Source organism: Suillus clintonianus (genome assembly GCF_016758775.1).
Source record: "Suillus clintonianus strain FC179 chromosome Unknown DEU56scaffold_2, whole genome shotgun sequence".
In the NCBI taxonomy this organism is placed as follows: Eukaryota; Fungi; Basidiomycota; class Agaricomycetes; order Boletales; family Suillaceae; genus Suillus; species Suillus clintonianus.
This window is the reverse complement of record NW_024539226.1, coordinates 364,447-387,952: the sequence shown is the minus strand read 5'-3', so window position 1 is coordinate 387,952 and position 23,506 is coordinate 364,447. Positions and strand designations below refer to the sequence as shown.

Genomic DNA, 23,506 nt, shown 5'->3' with positions numbered 1-23,506 from the left:
ATCTGATTGCTTGATTTCTTCCTCGCCCTTGTCACACGCGGTCGCCAGAGCAGCAGCAATCGACAGGACTCGAGGCCTAGGTACTTAAGCAGCCCGAACTTCGACATGGCTCCCCATCAGCAGCAGTTTCACCTGCCTCCGAGCAACATATCTAAATATCGCACAACGCACCCGTTCTCTCGCGTACACATCCTTCTCTAACGCAATGGCTTACACAACCTACAATACAAACACCCACTTCTCTGGCTTCCCTTCTATCACTGCTTCTACCAACGCATTTGCCCTCTTTGGTCATGCGCAGTCGCCCCGTGATAACCACGTCATGTGCGAAGACCTTCGCAAGGTCTTCGGTCCCACCAATAGGCGCACCACCACCCAGAAGAAGCAGAGCTCTGGCTCAATCAAAGGGCTCAGGAAGATTTTGTGCGCCATGTAAACAAGCCCATCACGCGACATTTTCCCGTCGTTGTTCCCGTATTCCTACGCGTACGGGAGCTCGAGTACACGCACGAGAAGGAACCTTTGACGCAAGTTCATATGCGTTTTTCGCATTCATTTCACGCGTCGGGAAACATCACGTCCATCTCCGAGCATCCGCGCGCTCCCATGACCACCGCTCCCTTTCATCCAATCGGTGCCGTGCACATTATACTCGCAACCGGGTCGAGTTTCATCTCCCCTTGTAGCTATCAACTGTACAGAGACACCCGCTCTCGTACTTTCGGCGGTATACCGTTGTAACAATACCCAACACCATACATAACTCCCACCGGGGCAATATCAGCGCGTAGAGAGGGAAAAGTTTCATAAGATAGCTATTTACTGCACAGTCCAACCAAGGAACCCGTTCCCATACATCACATATACCTATATTTCGCCCAGACCGAAATCTAGCCTTTCATTTCCCCATTCTTGAACTGCCACACTGCTTCGAACTTCTTGATGAACTGATCGGGAGTCGAGAAAGAACCAGAATCAGAATCAGATGTTGATGGTGATCGATATAAATGGCTCTACCAACTTAATACCTCACACGACTGGAACATGTCAACTCCCGGGCGATATGAAAAAAGGTACCAAGCCATCCTTCATTGATTGACAATGTAACAAGTCCAAGACATCTCCATTTGACAGCGAGCGTGGTTCAACGCTAGCCTAGAGAGGCAAGCATGACCCAGCAGTGGAATAACCCATACCGACGGCAGCACCGGATCCATCCTACCAGCCCATCCTGCCTAGAAACCCAATCGCACGCACAGCCTGGTCTGCCCACATCATCCCTAACCTGCCATCAATCATGCTTTCACGTTCATGCCAAGGGTCCCATCAGTCCCTGCTGCTGATCCCCGGGCATTGCTGGTTCAGACGGCGAAGCTGGGGATGACAAAGAGGGATCATGATCAGATGTTGTTGTAGACGGCGAACCTGGGGGTGACAAAGAGGAAGCAGGATCAGATGCCGGAGTAGATGGAGGGCCGAGAAAAGTATTCCGCGTCGCCGTGATGAGGTCCCACTGGTCCGTCTCCCCATGCACATCAAACATGTTAACACCAAGCATGCCCGTCTTTTTTGCAAAAGCGCCTTTCATACCGAGCGATTCAGGATCGTCGTACGGAATGGTCTGCGTGTTCGAATGCAAGAAAGGTGTCGCAGAACACTTGTCCCAGGAACGCGTGAAGCCGCTCGAGGGCACGGCGCTGTACGTTCCGTCGTCGTTGCGCTGCAAAATGCCCTTTGACACGAGATCTCGGAACTGGACTTGATGGTCGTCGTCAGAATTAACGGTAGTGCGCCTGGCGAGGCGGTGGAGACGCGGGGCTTCGGGAGAGCGTTGTCGAAGGTGGTCTGCACCGGTATTGGTGACGTAGCCGTACCCTGGGATGCCAAGAACCATCTTGTTCGCGGGGAAACCTGCTGATGTCCAGGCGTTGTATCCGGCTGCTGCGTTCTGGGAGGGCTGAGTGGATTGACCACACCCATCGTACAAGGGCGCGTTCGGACCAGGGGGATTTGCAGCTATAATTTACCATGCATCAGTGCTTTCCTTATCGTTTCGAATTCATACGGACCTTGAAAATCGTCGTAATTCATGAGCAAGATCCAATCAAGGCACTTTGCGAACTCAGACGCGTCTGTGATAGGTTGACCGTTGGGGCCGGCGAAGGGAGTGTCCTGAACGGCTGCTGACATTTTGGCACCCGGGGGGAGCGACTGCCTAAGAAGCTGAAGGAACGCGAGCATGTTCTCTTCGTCGCTCGGACTTTCGGAGTTGCCTGGTCTGCCTGTTTGTCCGGGGTACTCCCAATCGATGTCGATACCATCGAGGTCATATTCATCGTAGGTGGCGCGGATGTTGTCGACAAAGATCTTCCTATTAGCAGCATTGGACACGGCTTGCGAGAAATACCTGAAAGACTATGAGTGACGCAAAGGAGAAGCCAGGAGTACACTCACTGGCTGCCTGTCCATCCCCCAATACTAAGCTTGACCATGGTATTCGCGCCATGTGCTTCCTTCACGAGCTTCCGGAGCATGGCAGGCGCATTATCCGAATCAAAGATCAGCTTGAACTCTGCGTCTGGGAGAGCAAACGCAAAGTCGATGAAGTCGAATAGGGCGTAGTTCATGTTGTCCCGGGGTGCCCAGTCAACAAAATAGGTCATTACATATGACCCTGGCACGTCAGCGGGGCTGCGTTCGACCTCGGGATGGGTTGGTACGTTTGCCAGTTGTAAGTTGTTTCCAAAGCTAGAAGGGAACTGGATGGAAGGAGCGGAAAGGGTAAGGAGTGGAAGGAAAAACAACGTTACGAACGTGCAGGACAACATAGTGAAAACGTAGTAGATGGAAAGCGGAATGTCAGTCATGGGAGAACATGCAATGTAGATATACTTGAATCGTAGTTTGATGTCAACCACCGAGGCTGACATCGGATTTGAGCTTACAGCGGTACGCCAAGTCGGCCGCAAGAACACGATTCAAACTGAGGCTGACGGTGAGACACTGCATCGTAAGTAATGAAAATTTAAATTTAAAAGGGTGGACATGGACGCACCACTGCAGCGCACATGGTGTACTGCACTTTTTACTGTGAACTCATATGTATTTTACCAGGTCTGGCAAAAGGTGCAGAACACTAGTGCTAGGCTTTACTCCGGTAAAATTTGCGCCCGGGTTATCCAAACCGCGCAGAAAGTCAGCCGCAAGTGGGCGATTCAGACTGAGGCTGACGGTGATCAGTTTAGGCTCTGCATTAAGTTTCGTAAACAATGAATGTGAAAATGTGGACGTACCACTTCACAAGTTCACCCGGCGGCAAATTCAGCGTCTTTGGTAAATTCGAAACCGCGGAATGAGTGCACGCGAATCGCTGTCGGTGTCGGCTAGCTCGCGACCAAGGCTATACGTGTATTTAGCAAAAAGTAAGCTGGAAGGAAGACATGTGCACTTCGAACAAGGCCTCAATGGAACATATGGGCATGTGGTTGAATATTGTCACGGCATCACGGCCGGTCCAGTTCATGTCCCGAACGGTTATCGATGGGATGAGCGTCCCGGGTAACGTTTCTAAAGGTACAAGAACGAATTTAAAGGTTGAACCCTTTCACAAACTTCCGAGGACTTAACCTCGCACGGTGAATATATATGTTTTGCTGTGTAACGGAGGGTAGCGATTATTCGCTGGATTGAGAGGACAATGGGAGTCAGTGTGGGTCCAGATAGGTGGCGACATCTGATGGTCAGTGATAAAATCACGGGTTAACAATGGGCTACCTAGAGAGAGGACTCCTGATTTGGTGTTTGAATATTAGAAGGCTTCTGATTCTTCTTACCAACGTCTCACGTATAGAAAGACGGTTTATTTGATGGGCTGGTGATGATGATCATGGGGGCGACGAGGACAATATGCGAATCGCAGAAGCACATTTTGTTAATTAGAGAAGCATGAAAGGAGGATCTATGGCAAAGGGCGTGCTGGCGACAATTGCAATGAATCGAGTTGTTCATGAGAGAGGGCGTGCACGGAAGATCGGAGAATCAGCGCATCTCGGGAGAGGTAGCTTGCGGTAGTACCGATTCACGGGATAGAGACCCGTAAAAAACACGAAATACACGTCAAACAACTGTTTTTCAGATTTTATCGGATTAATTTTGACGTATTTAACTCCTGTGAGCGGCAGGTGCGGGCGATGGTGCCAGTCAGTTGTTTGACCCTGGTTTCCAAGTGAGTCATATGTTGGCGTGGGTTGTGAGCGCGTCCTACGGGATTGCTGTCTCCTCCGACTCTGGTCTACGGAGTGGCGTATACCTGGATGCATGCTAGGCTTCCGCGTGTTCTCTAGTCCACGTCAAAATAAATTTATTCGGTTCTGATCAAGAAAGCAACTCAGTCAGTATTTCCGGATGTAATTCATTCGGAGGAGTATAACCCCAATTAGGCAACTGATACCGGGTGAATGGTAAGGATTACGTCGATCGATTAAGTGACTCGGACTGCGTCCAATTTCATTCTTCTCTTTCGGAACAACAAAAACGAACTAAGTATACTACACGGCCTCATGTGAGCATATAAAAGTCCCTTCAAGAAAATTATGTCCCGGAACAAGCCCATCATATCACAGGGCAACCACACAAGTTCAACTCATCATGTCTTTCATTCGAGCTCGTTCACAGTCTCCTCCTCCTCCAATGCCTTCACCTCAGCTCGTCCCAACCCCTCTACCATCACCGCCCCCCATTCATCGCAACTCTCGTTTGACCGTTCCAAATAATTCACCACCCATTCCCCCTCGCCTCATAGGCTCACCACTTCTTAAGAACACTTTGAACGCGTCCAGGTCACATGACCGCTTAGACAGGAAGGCAAAGGAAGGTCTTTTCGGTGAAGACGATGACTTTGGCGCGCGTAAACGTGCATTGGGCAGGAGAAGTAACTCATCAATAACATCACTTCCTATCCTATCTCCTTCCCCAACACGCACAAGCAGGCGCGGCTTCGGTCAATCTTCAACCCGTTGCCGCTCACCGCCACCTAGCCCTTCAATCTCGTCCCCCCCACCACCCGTTCCTCCCATCCCAGCATTCATGCTCGCTCCAACCGATAAGAAATCTGTCGTGCGGTCAATACCTAATAAACAAGCCACTGCTCCCGCCCACCACGCTCTCTTCGACCTATCACCTTCCCTCTCGAGGGCACGTTGTGAATCAACACCTCAGTCTCCCGGCGCAATGACCTGCATGCAGTTCTTTACTATCCACAATACTCCTCGCAGGGACTGCCGAGTATGAGCGTGCACGAGCACCATTCCGCTCGCCTCGTCGAGCAATGCATCTTGATGAACCTTAAATAAGGCCTGGCACCAGGTCTTGTGCCATTATTGTACACATGGCTTAACATCCTTGGGACGACATCACCTGCCAACGACTTTCCTTGCACATACGCGTATATTCTTTCTTTAATATTTATACCCGCGCATTAACGCGCGATGCACTCCATCTGTGCTTTTCGTTCTTTTCTAGTATACCTCCCTCACTCTCACTGATGTAATACCGCCATTGCTCCCATCATCCCCCACCGACCCACAAAACCTACTTTACATACATCCCGTACCATTACTTATCCCATCCAGTACCATAATGTTCTTCATCGTGTCCCACCACTCGTAATACCTACTGATACAAATGTCAAACTGTCGTTGAAGCAATGCAGCTTGTACTACTCGAGTTAGCTCTTCTTGGAACGTTCAATTAGAAGTCTGCGCGAACCCCCTAGCCTGAATTTTGTTCTTCCGCCGGGCCGGAAAGACGTACTTGCATTCGTAGTTCAAACTTTCTAAGATCGAGAGTAACTTTATGTATATACGATATTCGGCCAAGCGACCGACGATCGACACAACCTCAAGACCAACTAGCTCAGACCACGAAAAGCAGTCAGACACGCGCAAGCAAGTCTGCTCTCCATAGACCGTTAAAGGTTTTAGGTCGAAATGAATCTTCCAAGCTTACCTCTTACGGCGCCACGCGGACGCTATCTTAGCGTGCCTAGCTACTCGGGAGTCGGGAGGAACCTAATGTCATGACGTTGTTTTGGTGACTTGATGACGTCCGAAGACTCTTCCAGAGAAAGCAGAAGGTCAAGAATACCCGCAATCATGACGTTTCCAAGGAGGGCGCCACTCCGGTGTCTCATGATTTCCCCCCTGGATGACGTTGGTCCCTTAGGCCGCCTAGGCGCTTATAACCGTCATTGATAATAAAGCAACTTTCGGGACGTGCAACGAGGCAAGAGCAAATTTTCTTGACATAACAAAGGTCGGGAATCATGTCATACGGCAAGCGATAGGTCATGGTCGGGTGAAGCCGTCATTCACAATAATGCGCTAATTTCAAGAATGTGCGAGGAAACTATCTTTCAAATTTGACATAAGAAGCCGAGGAAGCACGACAGTTGGAGCATACGGGCTTCAAGTTGCTGTGCGTACTAGTGCGCCGTGATGTACGGCGACCGCGTCGGGCACGGATATGGACAGCGAGCGCTGATTGTGGGGAAATGAGACGTATGATGGCCGATACAAGCGTGCGGTGCAAATTACATGTCACTTGCAAGGTCATCTGGATCGATGAGCACATGATCAATATCACTTCTGGGCTCGATTCAAACAAAAAAAGATATTTATTTTGTGGTTGGATCCAGAATAACGTCGAGCAACTAAGACTTTGCTCGGTGTGTAGGCGGCGCCTAGCGGCGACTTAGGCTTGTGCACTGCAAAATACAACATAGCATGAACAAGCGAAGTATAAATAATACCAATCATGATCATTCGTGCATAGTAATGCAACAACAAAGGATTGGAAGATGGTAAGGATACAGCTGTAGCGATAAAGGGGAAAAAAACAAAAAGTCAAGTCAGCTATCGATACATTTTTTTCGATTTGATTGGGAACCGCACCAAATACACTATTATGAACCAAGACAAAAACATGTCTTTGAAGGTCCAAAGATGCAGCGGTCATGATACCCAAAGGAGCGAAAGTCAATGTTTGGTTTAAAGTCCCATTCTTTCCGCCAACGTCCGATCTCCAAATGCATACGCGTGACCTGCAAACCCTCGAGCCCTCCGCCCCCCTCCGCCGCTCCCACCGTTGCGCCGCGGGAAACGGTCCCGGTCCCTGTCTCTCTCGCGCTCTCCGTCGTGTTCGCGTGTGCGATCTTTATCGCGGCGGTGGGACTCGCGGTCCCTATTATCACTAGGGGAGCGTGGACGTGTCCGCGAATCTTCATCAACCTCCATCTTTACATTGCTTGGTTTTGCGCGGGGCTCTGTGGGGGAGAGGCGAGGCGAGCGAGGAGGCTCGTGTTCTCTAGGAATACTCTGCCGCGCGTTGACAATCTGGGGTTTTGTTGGTGGCAGAGAGATGTTGGAGCGTGCGGGTGATACTTTGGGCTCCGAGAGACGCGGCTTCTTGTGAGCTCTGGGCCCGGTTGGGGGAAGTTTGATTACCCCATTACTCGTAGATGCGGGGTGATATGAGTCGCGAGGGGCAGGCGCGTATGAATGGTGGTTAGCATTCATTTGACGGAGAGAAGTTTGGAAGCTTTCGTAGGACTTGTCTAGTTCCGACCTATAATGTCTATGCGTGAGGGAGGAGACACATAGCTTATGAGGTCACTCACGACAATGAAGCGATTACTTGATGAGATTCTAATGAAACGTGTCGCATGTGAGGGTCAATTAAAATAAAAAGAAGTCAATATACACATACCTCGCAAAGCTCCCTCTAATCTCTCCACGACTCGTCTGAGTCCTCGAACCTCCTCCTTAAGCTTTCCAGTCTCCCCGGATTTGAGCATCTCATACAGCTCGTCATTCTCTTCCTGCAGTATGCGCACCCTCTGCGTCAGTGCGGTGTTAACCGTACTCGACGAAGAAGCCACTCCTGTTCCTTCACTAGAAGCTGCCTTATTGATGTGCGGTAACAACACAGAGACTAGCGCAGGAGGTAATGTAACCGGATCTGTAGTCGATGCACCATTCTGAGCAGCAAGGTGCTGGCGAAGACGTGTAACCTCATCCTAGACAAGACCGGGTCTATCAATACGACAGCGCGCGACATCGGCGCCTGGAAAAAGGAGCGCCTCACCGTTAGTTCAGCGACCTGAGCATCTCGTTTTCTGAGTTCGGTCTCAAGGTCTAGTTCCCTTGGTGTAGGGAGGTCCATTTAAAAGTGCTTGGGTGCACGGACAAGCTAGCCAGCCTGCGGAGAGGTTCGTTATGAGAAGGGTGCCGTGTGCAAGACCGTTTGCGCGCCTCTTTGGGTTTGAGGTCATGTGACGTTAACGGCGGTGGCTGTAAAACTTCGAACTCGGTTACGTCGCATGTTTGCATCTCACGATCATCATCACCACGATTAGGCCAAGTATGCGGTGGCATTTTGCGCTGATTTGAAGCTGTTGCGTTGATTATCGATTGCACGAGGTATGCTACGAGGGCACAGGTGGACATTTTCTGTGTTCATTATACGCTGTACTTCTGACTAGGTCGGCGTAACTCTGATCAGTTTATCTGTGGAGAAGATATCTTTCTGCGTTTCTTTCTGTGTGTTTCTCATTCGGTAGATCAGTGGTGAGAAATACTCAGAAATGAAACGCATGGTCGCCACGGCTTCGGTTTGCGGTACGCTCCGGAAGGTCTACTTATTGTTCTCTGCAGCATTAATTGCAGGTATGAACGCCGAGGAGGCCCGCGCGAGGGCAGTATTGCGACCTCACTGGCGACTGGAGTACCATGCTATGAGTACAATTAATTTCACAAGGACCTGTAGAAGACTTTAGAAAAAATGACGTGAGTTAGACTCATGACCGCTCTGAAGTGTGGAGTTTGACATAAGAAGCCATTGATGCGACCAGAACCTATGCATGACCCGTCGGTGCCGCATGCTACACGCAGCAGCTGGGATTATTGGATGGTCTGTTTTTAGGAGGCCATGACGCTTCGAAGCAACCACCGCTTACATTCAAATCAGGGTCGCGCTGGATATAAAATGGTGGAGTCCGATCATGCGGAGTCCCTGATGACGATCTCCACCGTCTTATCCTCATACCCAGTGCCTATTATGGGTCTAACAAAGTTTTTCTCGCTGGCTACGTTAGCGCTGACTGCCGCCGCTGCTTCTTGGAATGCGACTCCTTTCAATCCCGCTTCTATCCCGCTCGCAGTCCGGACGCCTTACCTGTCTGCATGGCTGCCCCAAGGTGCTGGCACAGCGCTGAACGAAGCCTGGCCCCAGTTTTGGACTGGATCGGTGGGTTTTGTTCGTTATATACACATTTGGACATCGAATAAGACATTGCTGTGCAGACTCTTGGATGGGCTGGCTATATCAGAGTTGATGGTACCACGTATACCTTCTTGGGTGATCCTGTTGTCGCAGGCGCTCGGCTTGCCGTCCAAAAGAGCCTAGAGGTGATTGTGGTTCGATCATATGCATACAAGCAAACTTAGACACCACAATGCAGTTCACTTCAACGCAGAGTATTTTTGTGATGACTGCCGGGCCTGTGGACCTAAATGTGAACTTCCTAAGCCCTGTCGAGGTACATACACTTTTTTTTTCCGTTTACATTGCAGCAAGTTATTTTTAGCCCACAGATCTCCTCAAGCAATCCATCCCCTTCTCGTATCTTGCACTGTCCGCAGTGTCTAATGATGGCGAGTCGCATACCGTCAGTGTATATACCGACATAAGCGCAGAATGGGTATCTGGAGATGACTCTCTGACGGTCAACTGGACCACTACTACCGGGAACATCTTGACTCATCAAGTCATGCTTGAGAACCAGGAGTTGTATACCGAGTATAGTGACCATATCCAACGTGAGTGACGAGCACAGCTTAGTTGCCTTACTGATTCAGATCTTGATTTAGAGGGAGCAGCCTATTATTCTACACCGAATGTGTGCACCCTTGTCACTCAATTTATCTTATCACGCTGATTTCTTCGTCAGTCGTCCTCTGTGACATACCAAACTGGCCAAGACGCCATTGTTCGAGCTCAATTCATCAACGACGGCGTTCTTTCCAATAGTGAGGACAGCAACTTCCGTGCTGTCAGCGATGATTGGCCAGTATTTGCTTTCGCTCACGACCTTGGCACGGTGTCGACCACTGCCACTGTCCCTGTGATCTACACTGTGGGTCATGTGAGAGATCCGGCAATTCAGTACATCATCGCGAATGACGTCTACCAACCCCGAAGTGTTTACTTCTGGAGTGCTTATTCAAGCGTCGCGGACTTGGTACGTCCATAGTCTTCTGCGATCTATCACCAGTTTTGGAAGTTATGCTCCAGATTTCTGATTTTGTTGGGGACTATTCTACTGCTTTGCGACGTGCGCAAGCGTTCGACCAGCAAGTCCAGAGCGACGCCTCGACCATTTCAAGTAATTATGCTGCTGTCGTAGCGCTGTCGGTTCGTCAGGCCTTCGGAGCCTTGGAGCTCACATTGTCGAAGAACAGTGATGGAAGTTGGAACACAGATGATATCCTGATGTTCTTGAAGGGTAATCTATGGCTGCGTTTAATCCTCAAATCAGTTTTCTGACATGATAACTTCAGAGATCTCTAGCGATGGTGTAGGTGATATGCTTTGGAGCTGTACGTTGCTTACCTTCGCTACCCCAGAATGTGAATACCGTGGATGTCATCATGCCTGCGTGGCCTATTCTCTTGTACACCAATCCCATACTCGGAAAATACCTCCTGCTCGGCCTCCTAGAGTACCAGGCTACCGGACAATATCCCAACGCTTGGGCTGCCCATGATCTTGGTTTGTCTCTCACAGAAACAGCATTGTGTTTCCATAATTCCTCTGATTGTTGATTAGGTTCATCTTACCCCAATGCTACTGGCCACAATGCTGGTAACGATGAAGCAATGCCTCTCGAAGGTGATTTCCCTCTCTGTACATATAACTCGATTTCTCAGCGCCTGTGCGTTCAGAGTGCGGAAACATGCTCATTATGGCTTTGAGTTACACTCAAAAGTCTCATGACACTTCCTTGATCGCACAATATGTCAGTGCTCGCCATGACCTCGTCCCCCATATATTCACCACTTTTCACAGACGGAACTTCTCAACCAATGGACCGGATACCTCGTCGCAGAAGCCCTCATTCCCGCAAATCAGATCAGCACAGACGATTTTGCGGGGGCTCTTCCCAACCAAACCAACCTAGCCATCAAGGGTGTGATAGGCATCCAGGCTATGTCTGTAATTTCGGGCATGTTGGGCGACACTGCCAATCAACGGAACTACAGCGTACGTTATTGTTGAAGCCCTGGTTTGACACGAACTTACTCTTTAAATGTCCAGTCAATCGTACAGAGCTATGTTCCGCAAATACTTGATTATGCTACCTCGAGCGATGGGCTGCATCTCACCTTGAATTACGGAAATGAAAGCTCGTAGGTCTCGCGTATGAAATCTGCGTTGTGCGGGGCATCACTGATAGTGCAAAGGTGGGGCTTGTCTTACAACCTGTTTGCAGATAAGTTACTTCGCACCAATGTTTTCCCAGAGTCTGTCTACGACATGCGTAAGTCATGCTTTCACTCGCGCTGGACAATTCTGAACAGTTTCGTAGAAACCGCGTGGTATAGCACTGTCGTCAGTGAGTGAATCACATGCAGTCAACATGGAATAGTGGCTTACACAGAAAATCATCCTTTCAAGACGCTTACGGCGTCCCTTTGGACACTCGGTAAGCTTCTTCTTGACTTGGGTGAAACCTATAACCAACAGGCTCATAGCCACACCTACACTAAGTCCGACTGGGAGTTATGGACTGCTGCCATTATGACGAACACGACGACGCGAGACATGTTCATCGACTCTGTCTACAAGTATGCTGCCGACGGTGAAAGTAATCAGCCATTGGGAGACTGGTATGAGACGCTTGATGGCACTGTGGATGGATTTAGGGCCCGCCCGGTCGTTGGTGGTCATTTGGCTTTGGTGAGCGCCGCAAATAACGCACTTCGTTGATGTGCTGATTTGGCCCAAAGCTTGCTTTGTGAACTGTCGATTTATTGCACAACGATTCGAGACGTAGCTGTTGTGATTTCACCAAGCGTCAGGAATCTACGGTGTTCGAGTTGTTTTTGGGAGAGTGACATCATGACAAAGGCTTGACACAAGACAATGGCCACGCCCAATGATCAGGCGAACTGTTGAGCACTCAAATAATCGCTACACGCGTGATAACATTTAGCTCAAATGTGTACTCAGCACGAACCTTTGTCGTGAATTCAGGTCAGACAAAGAATGTAAGTGACTAAGCATTACCTGAGTTTGAATCAGCTTTTATCAAGTTGGTCCAAACAATACTTCGTGTAATTCCTCTTGCCATGCCACACATCTGTCTCCTACCAGCAGAAACCCTACTCTGTATATTCGCAACTATCTATGATCATGAAGACTTGACACCGATCTCTCGTACCACACTTGCTGCTCTCGCAAGAACCTGCAGGACATTTAAGGAGCCTGCGCTCGATATCCTTTGGAAACACGTGTATGGGTTCAAGCCACTCATCTCGTGCTTGCCTGAAGGCGTCGGAATCAATAGCATGCAAGGAAACTTTGTAAGATAGATGTTGCAAACGCGGACCCACATGGTATGGAATGCTTAATTTTCAAACAGACACTCAAGAGAACTCCCGTTATAAGAGAGTGTAATATATCTGGTCAATATGCACAACGTATCCGCCATTTGACCATCGAATCTACGGATCTAGACGTCATGGACGATCGGGTCGTACAAACGCTAATGTTTGGGCCGCCACCCACACTGCTGTTACCGAACCTTCGTCGTTTGGATTGGGGGGACAGCCGAGATTGTTTCATTCCGTTGTTGCGCACCTTGCTTCGGCCAACTATCTCATCGCTTTCACTGGACGATTGGAAACCCTCTTTTGCCAAATCTGGTTTGTTAGCTTCTCTCAGAGGTCGCTGCCCATCCATTCGAACATTCAGCTGTCTGTACTGGGGTAATTCCCAAGGAACTTCAGACGTAATACGTGAAACTGTGTGTGGCTGGCGGGAACTCGTCGATCTTAGGACAGGAATCCTCAACGCACAGGCGCTTTTTCACGTGGCTTCTCTATCGTCATTGAAGTCTTTGCACTTTAGGACATGCGGCTTGGACGACATACAACCCAATCTCACTCCGACATTTACCTGTCAACTCAATGACGTGTCTATTGCTGCACCAACTTCTTCTGTTCTGACTCGGCTTCTCAGAAACGTCCATTCTATCCCTTGTCGATCAGTGTTGTTGTGCGTCGAGAAAACTGGTGCAGAGCTACCTTATGACCCTCTGGATATCCCAGACCTCATTGTCTCCCTCTCAGAGTGCTTCTTGCCTGATCTCGAGCAACTTACGGTCGAATTTGACTCCCAATTCGAAGGCTTTACCATTGAAGGACTCACCGATCCCCTTTCTGCCCTGGACTTTGACGTGTTTGCCCCGTTGCTGTCGTTCGGTCGCTTAACAATATTAGACCTATCTTGTTTCTGTATTTCGGCTATTGACGACGACTCACTCAAGATAATGGCGCAATCTTGGCCTCAGCTCGAGGAATTTTATTTTGGAGGTGGGATTCTTTGGCTGGTCCCACCATCTCTCACCTTCATAGGACTCGTCCACCTCATACAACATTGCCGGCGCTTGCACACCATTCAGATGCCTTTTCACGCCAGTTCGATTAACTCCGATAGCGACTTTGAGCTGTTCTCTAAAATCGTTATCAACAAAAATATCTCCAGCATTGACGTGGGGGTCTCTCCAATCGCGGATCCCTTCGCTGTGGCCTTTCAACTGCATACCTTACTACCCAATTTGACCAATGTTCTCTGTCTTTTCTACGACACAGTCAACCTGCCGCCGTTATTTCAAAATTTTGCGGATAAATGGACTACGGTGAATGAGTTCCTCGAGGTGCTTACTACAGGTGCAAAAATGACAGAGAAGATAGTCCCACTGGAGTACTCGTTGCTGGTCTGACGTACCCTGAATATACCGTATGCTAAATTGTCAATCGCTTTGTAACTTGGAATCTCACTATCTGCAAAAATATACACTATAACATTGCAGACACTGCAGCCGGTCTGAAACTCGAATAGCGTTGACGAGATGGCGTTTAGGTCTTGCACCGAACAGGAGGCCAAGCCTTCGTGTTAATCTCACTTTCAGAATGAGCGCTAGCACCTAGTCGCACACGCTGCCAACTCTGCTTTGTTAGCTTCTTTCAGAAGTCGATGCCCGTCCTTTCGGATGAGCATGCAGGGATTTTTGTTGATTAAAGCTGTTGTCCATTCCGGTTTGTACTTTCCTACAAAGGTATACACATGGTATTGGGATCATGTAGGTATTTACCGCCCATCATCTTACTCTTTGATGTTCCTTAGCGCCTCTTCAACAATCACTTCCGGGAATTCATACTGTATCCAGTGCGAGGCATTCGGAACGATCACTGCTCTAACGTCTTTGAATTTTGCAGCAATCTCCAGCTTTGAAGTATCACCAAATCGCGGATCCGCGATCAAAAACGTCAATGCGGCAGCAGCAGGCTTGTCGGCGAACAAATGCGAAAATGACCATGGTACGTTGCCCTGTGGAAAACCATCAACACCGTTATGATTCTGGAGCGCTACTAGCAAACACTAACGTTTCTGTGATCATCAGGGTTGGTTACCCTACCAATACGGATCCCCAACACTCTCCAAATGGCATCCTCTCTCGTCCATAGAGGATTCAATGCCATATAATCTTCTGCGGTGGGGTTAGTTTTGGCATCATTGGAAGACATGTCTCTCCGATGCGCTATCTGCTCTGCGGTCAACTCCACAGATGAGTCGACAAGAACCACAGAAGTGGGCCTAGTTTTTGGCAGGTACTTGAGAAGCGATAATACTACGAGCCCACCCATTGAGTGGCCAATGACGATATCATACTCAGCAGCCTGAAGGTAGGGTAAGAGGTCATTTGCCAATGTCTGGACTTGGAAATCAACTGCAGGCTCCCTGAGAGCATGCCCAGGAAGGTTTGGAGCAATGACCAAATATCCTATGATGTTGTGAAAAGGTAAGCGCTGTCAAAAGGCTTGAGCGAAGACCTGCCTTTGGCTGCCAGCGCCGATGCAACACGGTGGAACGTGTGCGAAGACGAGTTTAAGCCATGTATGAGAAGTGCTCTCCTGCTGGCAGAAGGGGATCCCCACTGACTTGCAGACGGGACAGTGGTCATGGTGAGGTTGGATGATCAAGGACTTGAAGTTAGCTCTACATTTATACCGTCGGGATAACCTTCGAACCTAATGTTCATTTGGTCACACCCAAATAGGGTCGAACCTACTAGGTGCGTATCTCGACAGTAATACTTAGGAGCAATGATACCACACTGACCGTTTTCATCCTAACAAGCGAGAAAACTAACCAAGCCTCTAGCGGAGTTTTCATTGGGCTAAATGCGCTGCTGCTGTTGAGGTAATCGCCGCGATGTTCTCTTGATCATCATGCATTATGCTCGGAGTCGTTAGACTCGTAACCAGTCTGACTATCCGTCATTGAGATGGTGAGAATTTTTTGTTAGCTTCTCTCAGAGGTCGATGCCTATATGTCCTTTCGGACGTTCGGCGGTGTACTGAGGCGATCCCCAAGAAATTGAGATGTAATACATGAAGCTGTGTGTGGCTGGCAAGAGCTCTTAGGACAGGAATCCTTAAAGCGCAGGCGCTTCTTCGGATGAAGATGCAGGGGTTTTCGTTGATTAAAGCTGTTGTCCATTCCGGTTTGTGCATTCCTACATCAAGGTATACACATGGTATTGGGATCATGGAAGACTTGACTGCCCGTCATCTTGCTCTTTGATGTTCCTTAGCGCCTCTTCAACAATCACTTCCGGGAATTCATACTGTATCCAGTGTGAGGCATTCGGAACGATCACAGCTCTAACGTCTTTGAATTTTGCAACAGTCTCCAACTTCGAAGCATCACCAAGTCGCGGATCCGCGATCAGAAACGTCAATGCGGCAGCAGCAGGCTTGTGGGCGAACATATGCGAAAATGACCATGGCACATTGCCCTGTATAAAACCATCAGCACCGTTGATTCTGGAGCGCTACTAGCAAACACTGACGTTCATGTGATAATCATGATTAACCCTACCAATACGGGTCCCCAACACTCTCCAAATGGCATCCTCTCTCGTCCATAGAGGATTCAATGCCATATAATCTTCTGCGGTGGGGTTAGTTGTGGCATCACTGGAAGACATGTCTCTCCGATGCGCTATCTGCTCTGCAGTCAACTCCACAAGTGAGTCGACGAGAACCACCGAAGTAGGCCTAGTTTTTGACAGGAACTTGAGAAGCGATAATACTACGAGCCCACCCATTGAGTGGCCAATGACGATATCATACTCAGCAGCTTGAAGATAGGGCACGAGGTCATTTGCCGATGCCTGGACTTGAAAGTCAACCCTAGGCTGCCTAAGAACATGTCCAGTAAGGTTTGGAGCAATGACAAAGTATCCTATAATGTTCTCGACAGATTAGCGCTGTCAAAAGGCTTGAGCGAAGAAGACCTGCCTTTGGCTGCCAGTGCCGATGCAACACGGTGGAACGTGTGCGAAGACGAATTTGAGCCATGTATGAGGAGTGCTCTCCTGCTTGCAGTAGGGGATCCCCACTGACTTGCAGACGGGACAGCGACGGTCATAGTGAGGGTTGGATGATCAGATTGACCAAGGACTTGAAGTTAGCTCTACATATATAATAAGAGCAATGATTCCTACCGCAGGGGGCGGCCGCCCCTCACTGCCAGTGGTAGGCTAGTAGTAGCGGAGTTTTCATTGAGCACTGCGCCACTGCTGCTGAGGTAATTGCCGATGTTCTCTTGAGCTCGTACTGCTTGCACTCAGCTGTACTCAGTGCTTGCATCGAGCTTGCATATTGATGATTCAAATCAGCGCCTCGAAGGACTTCACATTATCAATACTATATGCTCACTCGGCACTTGGTTTGAGCTGCAGCACTAAAAGCCAAATTGTGTGTTCCGCCGCAATTCCGCCATTCTATATTTCAGATATGATACGAAATCCACCAGTCGGTCCTGGGGCTACCTCTTTCTCTTTGCTGTTCTTGCCCCGAACAGGAGGCCAAGCCTTCGTGTTCTTCTCACTTTCAGAACGAGCACCCAGTCCCACACGCCCCAGCCGCCGTTGTAAAGTGCCCTTCAACCGCTTTCTCGTCTTTGAAAGGGGTAGAATGATGTGGGTATAACAAAGTCTCTAAAGGTCAAATGCTGTCCGATTCACATCCGGGACTCAGATGATGTCATACCAGCGATCGACAGTTACGATGTGGACTACCGATCGCCTATGAAGCAAAGGACTCGGACTAGAAGTCCATCCTCCTTCTTTCGTTACGACCATGATGAAGAGAGCTCGTAGCCCGAGCCCACTGGCGATGTCAAAGAAAGGCAGGACTAACTCTCCCTTCGCACCCATAAAGATTGCAACAGCAGAAGCTGCAGCTGCCGTCCAGACTGACCCGCCGTTCCTACGACTCCTGGATGCATTGCGCAATGTTACGCAGAACCCCGCGAAAGGACAATCAGTAGTTTACTGGATGAGGATGGGAGACCTGCGGAGTAGGTGTTGTCTTTCAACATGCGTGTCCGTTTTGACTCCCTGTTCCAGTTTCCGATAATAAAGCCCTCGCCCTCGCGTCTTCTCAGGCAGTCGAAGATCGAATCCCGCTCGTGGTTTTGCATATCTTGAGCCCTCAGGATTATATTGCACACGACAGGAGCAAAACAAGAATCGATTTTGTTCTTCGTAACCTTTCACTCGTGAAGGTGAATTGTCTCCACGCAACTCGTACTCGATCATGGGATGCTAATTCATTTGCAGGACGAGCTTGCAAAGTTAAACATCCCCCTTTACACAATCACGCATACTCCGCGGAAGACAGTACCAACTCGTGTTATCTCGGTCCTACAGACTCTCCAGGCCACTCAACTCTTCGCAAACATCGAATACGAGGTTGATGAGCTTCGACGTGACCTCGAAGTCTGCTCTTTAGCCAAGAACGCGGGGATCACGCCCACGTATGTGCACGATAGGTGTATTATCGAGCCAGGCGTCGTCCAAACGAAGGATGGGAGGGCATACACAGTATGTTCTTTCTACCGCTTGTTTTGTCTTTCTCAGCCTGTGCCTTTCAGGTCTACTCGCCGTATCAGCGACGCTGGATCAACATTTTGAATTCGAACCTCTTACATTATTTGAATGACTTCCCATCCCCAAAACCTAACCCCTCGACAACCAGGGAGAATCCCGTCTTCGGACCGTTATTTGATGCCGATGTACCCGTTTCGGTGCATGGCTTCGAACTTGATCCTGAAGAGAACGCCAATATGGCTAAGATATGGCCAGCAGGAACATCTTCTGCTAAAGAGGTAAGTATTACACTGGAAGAGTGCATCCCAATTAAATATTTATCCAGACTCTCTCTCGGTTTCTGTACACCAAAGCGCGCGCGACGCAGCTTGGAGCAGTCGACCCTCTGGCTGATGGGGCAGAGAACTCCAATCAAGGCAGCCGAATCCTCTTGTATGACGAGGCTCGTGACAGAGGGGACAAGGATACTACGTCGCGCTTGAGCCCCTACCTGTCTGCTGGGGTTATTTCTGTCAGGGAATGCGTTCGTGCAACCATGAAGCTTCTTGGAATTCAAAAAGTGGATGCTGGGCGGTCGTCAGGCGTAGGCCGCTGGGTGCAAGAACTCGGTGGGTTTCTTTCAAATGCCCTGGACGCATAATTGATGTATGATGGAGTAGCATGGCGAGACTTCTACACCGATGTCCTCGCATACTACCCGCGAGTATCCATGGGTCGACCCTTTCAGGAGAGATTCGCTGGTGTCAAGTGGGAGGTTAACGAGGAGCATCTGAACGCTTGGAAAGAAGGGAAGACTGGCGTTCCTATCGTCGATGCCACGATGAGACAAATCAACACCATGGGTATGTTTTATATCGATCCTTCGGAATATTGATTCATCAAACTGTCAGGCTGGACTCATAACCGGATGCGTATGATTGTTGCTATGTTCCTTTCGAAGGACCTTATGTTGGACTGGCGGCTAGGAGAGCGCGTGAGCTCTCCTCTGTATTTTCATGCGCTTCTCTGACAAGCCCTCGTAGTATTTCATGGAAAAGCTCATCGATGGTGATCTCGCGAGCAACAACGGAGGTTGGCAATGGAGTTCATCCACTGGAGTAGACGCAGCGCCCTACTTCCGGCTTTTCAATCCCTATGCACAGTCCTCCAAGGCAGATCCGACGGGTGATTTTATAAGGACATTCGTTCCAGAGCTGAAGAGTCTCTATGGACCTGGTAAGTACATGCTGATTGGTTTATCAGCATTTAATCGACGTTTGTTTACGAATGCAGAGATCCACAACCCTTCGGCCAAGATCGCTGATCAATTGGGTTATCCGAGACCCATTGTCAACCATGCTGAAGCGAGGGTGAGGGCCATTAGGAGGTATAAGACACCTGGTGAAGAGTGACGGGCACGATTTACGCGTAGCAGTAGGAAAACGCAAAGCGATGGACCAAACCATCATAAATCAAACTCGTCGTCATCTTGATCTGTTTGTCCACCTCTTCGTAATTGCCTTGTGTTTGAAGATGACGAGACGTTGTACGTGACACCGGACTCATAAGCATTTCGTGCTTTTTGAAGGACACCTGTCAAAGGACAATCAGCCATAGGTGACGAGGTCATAGAGAAGATCGCTACCGCTGTTCGCTAGCCTCAGCTCGAGTACCGCGGTGTCAAACGCGTCATTGTTCCCGAGTTCCTCAAACCCAATGAGACTAAGAACGAATGTATGACTAAATGACGTTGACAAGAACCCGTAAGACATACCGGTCTTTTGAGATCCCATCGACGAAGCACATCAAGCATGGAAGGACTTGAATGCCAAGCTTCTCAACTAGCCATGGCATATTCTCCACGAAGACACGAATAAAACGCGTGGCATAGTATTTCGGCGCGAGTTTCTGATAGGAGTCCGACGGTTCGTTAGCAATCTGATTTCTTCGAGACACGAAACATTGCTCACTGCGAGGTGCTTGTCCATGATCTCACATCTCCTAAAATTACTATGGTAAAAATGGATCACGCAGTGCGGTTCATTCCTGAGAGCACGGCAATGTAGCAAAAGAACGAGACGAACAGAGTGAGCGACTCACGCACTTATCCGGATGGCCTCTTTCTCGTTTGTGATCTCCATGTATCGCCCATGGGCGTTCTCTCTCATCTCTTTGGCTCTTTGCATTCTGCAGAAGTTTACGTCGATCGTCGGACAGTGAACACCAATGGAACACACGACTCACTCGAGCCTGAGTTGCTCTAGGCCCCGATCCCGCACTGCTGCATCAGCGTCGTTCTCTATCTCTGCTTCAAGTTCCGCAAAGATAGCATCGTCGTCTTCTTCATCTTCTCGGGAATCATTGGATTCTACGAGACGCGATGCTAGAGAGTCTAATTTTGAATGTATTCTGGTCACAAGTGAGCTCGTGGAAGCTGCCGTGTGCTCATTTCTGACTTACACGCTGTTCATATTTTCTACTACGACTCTTGCAAACTGTGAATAGCTGGAGAATTGTGAAAACGATAGCGAGCTCAGTGAACTGCGAATCAGAGAGTGACTGAGAGTGATTACTTGTTTAGGGACCCCTTTTGGGTGCAGTTCAACCCAGGACTTTATGTCAATCACCCTCCACGATGAAGCTTGTTGGCAAATTTGTCGACAAAAGCGGGTCTGTGAGTCGTTCATGGTGTTACTTGGGGAGTGATCAATTGATTGATTTGAACAGGGCTATGTCAACCTCCGACCCGAAGATGATGAAGATATGTGGCATCTCTACAACATCATACAACAAGGTGACCTTGTGCGAGCACCAGCCATTCGGTACGACACCTATCGATCGGCGATTCTCTTACATGCTAAATACTTGATAGTCGCGTGCAGAATGTATCTGCTACTGGATCTACGGAATCCCATCGTGTCAAGTTGAACCTCACCATCCAGGTATCCCGAGTCGAATTCTCCTCATCAGGAGCACCTTCGTCATCAGCGGATCAAGCTACATCTCCTGCAGGCTCTTCATCTGCAGCACCCACAACAACTGCAGCATTGCACATATCTGGCCCCGTCGCAGCTGAGAATCGACATGTGAAGATGGGCGCATACCACACGCTTGACATCGAGAGTAATCGCGATGTACGCATCGAGAAGATTGAAGGATGGGATAGTGTGGCCCTTGCCCGCGTCGAGGAATCTTGTGTGCCAGGACGCGGCGCGGAGGTGGGCGCAGTCGTATGCGGAGAAGGCACAGCAGCATTTTGTCTCCTTTCACAACACATGACTCTGGTCACCCATCGGATATCGGTTCCAATACCACGCAAGGCTTCCGCGCCTGGAACGTCTCAGTACGAGAAGGCAATGGCGAGATTTTACGCCACACTCTATGACGCATTTGTGCGACACATACCTTATACATCACCTAGTCTGCGAGCAATTGTGCTCGCGAGCCCAGGCTGGGTACGAGAAGGTGTTTTCAATGCTATGATGACAGAAGCAGGGAGGAGGGGAGACAAAACATTATCAAAGGCTTTACGGGAAAAGACCGTGAAAGTGCATGTCAGTAGCGCGCACGTCCACAGTCTTGTCGAAGTCCTCAAGAGTCCAGAGGTAGGTTTGTTGGTATGAATTTTGTCACATAGATGCATTGATTTCCCTTGCAGATCGTTGCACAGCTCAAGGAAACCAAATTTGCGCGCGAGGGGGTGGTTCTTGATAAGTATGCGTGCACGTGGTGGCCAATGTACTGTTAATGTTAATTTCCTTCGACAGGTTCTTCAAGATGCTTGGTGTGGACGAGATGCGCGCGTGGTATGGTCCTGATCATGTCCGTTTAGCGGCAGATCGTGGAGCCATAGGGACACTCCTCATCTCCGACGAGCTTTTCCGGTAAGATGATTATGTGTCGCATATTGTAATACTGTAGCTTACGCAAATCGGACAGTGCGAGTGACCCGAAGCTGCGGAAGATATACGTTGAACTCGTCGAAGGAGTGCAACAAAAGGGTGCAGAAGTTGTCATGTTCTCGAGCATGCACGAATCCGGTCAACGTATGCTTCTGAATGTGCTCCCATACATTATGCTTATGAGGTTACAGAGTTGAATCAACTGACGGGTATTGCTGCAATACTCACATTTCCTCTCGATGTTGAGGTCGTAGAGGCAGAAGAAAGAGAAGAAAGAGAGGAGGAGAGGAGACAGCAGGAGACAGAGACGCTGGGTGGTGGTGGTGTCGGATAAAGATATGGAGTGCTATTAAGCAACTTATGGTGGGGTTATTTCTAGGTAAGTCGTATGGTTATTTATACCCTGCTACTTATGTGCTTTGAACGCGCTTTTTGTATGCTTCCCAACCAGCAGCTTGATATCTCTGAGCTTGCTTGAGAACCTCCCTTGTATCCACATTTTCACCCTTGCCATAAATGCCTCTTCCAACGATAATAACGTCACATCCACTTTCAAAAACGACTTGCTCTGGAGTGCGGTATTGCTGACCCATAGCATCGCCTGTAACATCTAAGCCTACTCCTGGCGCGAGAACCAAGAAATCTTCTCCCGCAATGTTGTCAGTATCGGATGCACCGATACCCTCCATGCGATGTTGAGCAATAAAGCCGATGACAAAATCCCTGCGAGCTCGAGCCATGCGAACCGCATCTTCGGTATATGACCCGGTGGTCAGTGCACCCTTGGAGCTCATTTCCGCCAGTAGAATGAGGCCCCGATCTTTAGGAATACCAACCGAGGCGAGACCAGTGATAATCGATGGCCCCGGAACAGCATGAGCATTGGTGATGTGAGCCCAGTCTGCGATCTTATAGATCCCTTTCGAATACTGCAATACCACGGTGCTTCCTGATATTCATGACACTCAGTAAGCTGTCATCATAAACCTTGAACACCTTACCGATGTCGGCGAATTTCCGATCCTCGAATATCAAGAACTTGTGCTTTTCGCTAAGCTCTCGGAGTCGGTCAATCACGGTTGCGTCAAAATCTTCGAGTACATCAATATGGGTCTTTTGGTAGCGCCATAAGCATTAAGTGAGAGTTCGGAAGAAGCGACAGATGCCTTTATAAGACAAACATGAGGACCAACTGCCTCGATGATGTCGAAGAAGTCTTTGGTCTTAGTCACGTCGACACTGACGGAGAGATTTGACTGCTTTTCCGCCATGATCTCGAGCAACGCCTTTGCGGCTTTGTTGGCGTGTTTCTTTGCTCGTTCATTGTATGTCTGGAGATGAGGAGACGACATGATGGTCACTAGCAGGACGGAGTCCACTTAAT

General features: G+C 49.1%; 10 protein-coding genes across 10 annotated transcripts; 5 read left to right on the top strand and 5 right to left on the bottom strand.

Moving 5' to 3' along the window:
• Nucleotides 1-1,021: 1,021 nt before the first annotated feature.
• Nucleotides 1,022-2,990, bottom strand: DEU56DRAFT_765889 (glycoside hydrolase superfamily). Its single transcript, XM_041351052.1, has 5 exons — nucleotides 2,455-2,990; nucleotides 2,070-2,407; nucleotides 1,226-2,016; nucleotides 1,135-1,163; nucleotides 1,022-1,073 (listed from the first exon to the last, which is right to left on the bottom strand). The coding sequence occupies exons 1-3, from the start codon at nucleotides 2,928-2,930 to the stop codon at nucleotides 1,310-1,312; spliced, it is 1,521 nt and encodes a 506-aa protein (XP_041215150.1). The 5' UTR covers nucleotides 2,931-2,990; the 3' UTR covers nucleotides 1,022-1,073; nucleotides 1,135-1,163; nucleotides 1,226-1,309.
• Nucleotides 2,991-4,503: 1,513 nt separating this feature from the next.
• On the top strand, nucleotides 4,504-5,734 carry DEU56DRAFT_765880 (uncharacterized protein). Its single transcript, XM_041351051.1, has one exon. It carries the CDS (start codon nucleotides 4,648-4,650, stop codon nucleotides 5,287-5,289), a length of 642 nt encoding a protein of 213 aa, XP_041215149.1. The 5' UTR covers nucleotides 4,504-4,647; the 3' UTR covers nucleotides 5,290-5,734.
• A 946-nt stretch (nucleotides 5,735-6,680) lies between these two features.
• DEU56DRAFT_765877 (uncharacterized protein) lies at nucleotides 6,681-8,284 on the bottom strand. Its single transcript, XM_041351050.1, has 4 exons — nucleotides 8,143-8,284; nucleotides 7,765-8,074; nucleotides 7,676-7,703; nucleotides 6,681-7,623 (listed from the first exon to the last, which is right to left on the bottom strand). Exons 1-4 carry the CDS (start codon nucleotides 8,218-8,220, stop codon nucleotides 7,047-7,049), a joined length of 993 nt encoding a protein of 330 aa, XP_041215148.1. The 5' UTR covers nucleotides 8,221-8,284; the 3' UTR covers nucleotides 6,681-7,046.
• A 640-nt stretch (nucleotides 8,285-8,924) lies between these two features.
• Nucleotides 8,925-12,372, top strand: DEU56DRAFT_765870 (uncharacterized protein). Its single transcript, XM_041351049.1, has 18 exons — nucleotides 8,925-9,303; nucleotides 9,360-9,464; nucleotides 9,518-9,595; nucleotides 9,644-9,875; nucleotides 9,927-9,955; nucleotides 10,007-10,297; nucleotides 10,351-10,561; nucleotides 10,617-10,633; nucleotides 10,683-10,827; nucleotides 10,885-10,947; nucleotides 11,001-11,074; nucleotides 11,125-11,319; nucleotides 11,374-11,465; nucleotides 11,520-11,596; nucleotides 11,645-11,671; nucleotides 11,734-11,761; nucleotides 11,811-12,015; nucleotides 12,066-12,372. The coding sequence occupies exons 1-18, from the start codon at nucleotides 8,986-8,988 to the stop codon at nucleotides 12,075-12,077; spliced, it is 2,199 nt and encodes a 732-aa protein (XP_041215147.1). The 5' UTR covers nucleotides 8,925-8,985; the 3' UTR covers nucleotides 12,078-12,372.
• DEU56DRAFT_876054 (uncharacterized protein) lies at nucleotides 12,373-14,062 on the top strand (the record flags this gene model as incomplete). Its single annotated transcript, XM_041356011.1, has 2 exons — nucleotides 12,373-12,641; nucleotides 12,701-14,062. The coding sequence occupies exons 1-2, from the start codon at nucleotides 12,408-12,410 to the stop codon at nucleotides 14,060-14,062; spliced, it is 1,596 nt and encodes a 531-aa protein (XP_041215146.1). The 5' UTR covers nucleotides 12,373-12,407.
• A 383-nt stretch (nucleotides 14,063-14,445) lies between these two features.
• On the bottom strand, nucleotides 14,446-16,875 carry DEU56DRAFT_876053 (Alpha/Beta hydrolase protein; the record flags this gene model as incomplete). Its single annotated transcript, XM_041356010.1, has 7 exons — nucleotides 16,647-16,875; nucleotides 16,196-16,590; nucleotides 15,950-16,141; nucleotides 15,702-15,760; nucleotides 15,203-15,281; nucleotides 14,765-15,149; nucleotides 14,446-14,708 (listed from the first exon to the last, which is right to left on the bottom strand). Exons 1-7 carry the CDS (start codon nucleotides 16,774-16,776, stop codon nucleotides 14,446-14,448), a joined length of 1,503 nt encoding a protein of 500 aa, XP_041215145.1. The 5' UTR covers nucleotides 16,777-16,875.
• Nucleotides 16,876-17,489: 614 nt separating this feature from the next.
• On the top strand, nucleotides 17,490-19,632 carry DEU56DRAFT_906338 (DNA photolyase, FAD-binding/Cryptochrome; the record flags this gene model as incomplete). The annotated part of the gene is made up of 9 exons (XM_041356811.1): nucleotides 17,490-17,709; nucleotides 17,759-17,916; nucleotides 17,972-18,235; nucleotides 18,286-18,519; nucleotides 18,567-18,849; nucleotides 18,901-19,083; nucleotides 19,132-19,214; nucleotides 19,264-19,456; nucleotides 19,484-19,632. The coding sequence occupies 9 exons, from the start codon at nucleotides 17,490-17,492 to the stop codon at nucleotides 19,630-19,632; spliced, it is 1,767 nt and encodes a 588-aa protein (XP_041215144.1).
• DEU56DRAFT_765846 (thioredoxin-like protein) lies at nucleotides 19,358-20,817 on the bottom strand. The gene is made up of 7 exons (XM_041351048.1): nucleotides 20,681-20,817; nucleotides 20,465-20,629; nucleotides 20,321-20,407; nucleotides 20,191-20,266; nucleotides 19,995-20,128; nucleotides 19,866-19,942; nucleotides 19,358-19,813 (listed from the first exon to the last, which is right to left on the bottom strand). Exons 1-7 carry the CDS (start codon nucleotides 20,689-20,691, stop codon nucleotides 19,686-19,688), a joined length of 678 nt encoding a protein of 225 aa, XP_041215143.1. The 5' UTR covers nucleotides 20,692-20,817; the 3' UTR covers nucleotides 19,358-19,685.
• Nucleotides 20,680-22,494, top strand: DEU56DRAFT_223203 (eRF1 domain 1-domain-containing protein). The gene is made up of 7 exons (XM_041345148.1): nucleotides 20,680-20,894; nucleotides 20,948-21,042; nucleotides 21,093-21,825; nucleotides 21,879-21,934; nucleotides 21,988-22,104; nucleotides 22,160-22,266; nucleotides 22,314-22,494. Exons 1-7 carry the CDS (start codon nucleotides 20,856-20,858, stop codon nucleotides 22,454-22,456), a joined length of 1,290 nt encoding a protein of 429 aa, XP_041215142.1. The 5' UTR covers nucleotides 20,680-20,855; the 3' UTR covers nucleotides 22,457-22,494.
• On the bottom strand, nucleotides 22,244-23,502 carry DEU56DRAFT_765841 (humps family-domain-containing protein). The gene is made up of 3 exons (XM_041351047.1): nucleotides 23,289-23,502; nucleotides 23,124-23,235; nucleotides 22,244-23,071 (listed from the first exon to the last, which is right to left on the bottom strand). Exons 1-3 carry the CDS (start codon nucleotides 23,472-23,474, stop codon nucleotides 22,533-22,535), a joined length of 837 nt encoding a protein of 278 aa, XP_041215141.1. The 5' UTR covers nucleotides 23,475-23,502; the 3' UTR covers nucleotides 22,244-22,532.
• Between the last annotated feature and the right edge of the window lie 4 nt (nucleotides 23,503-23,506).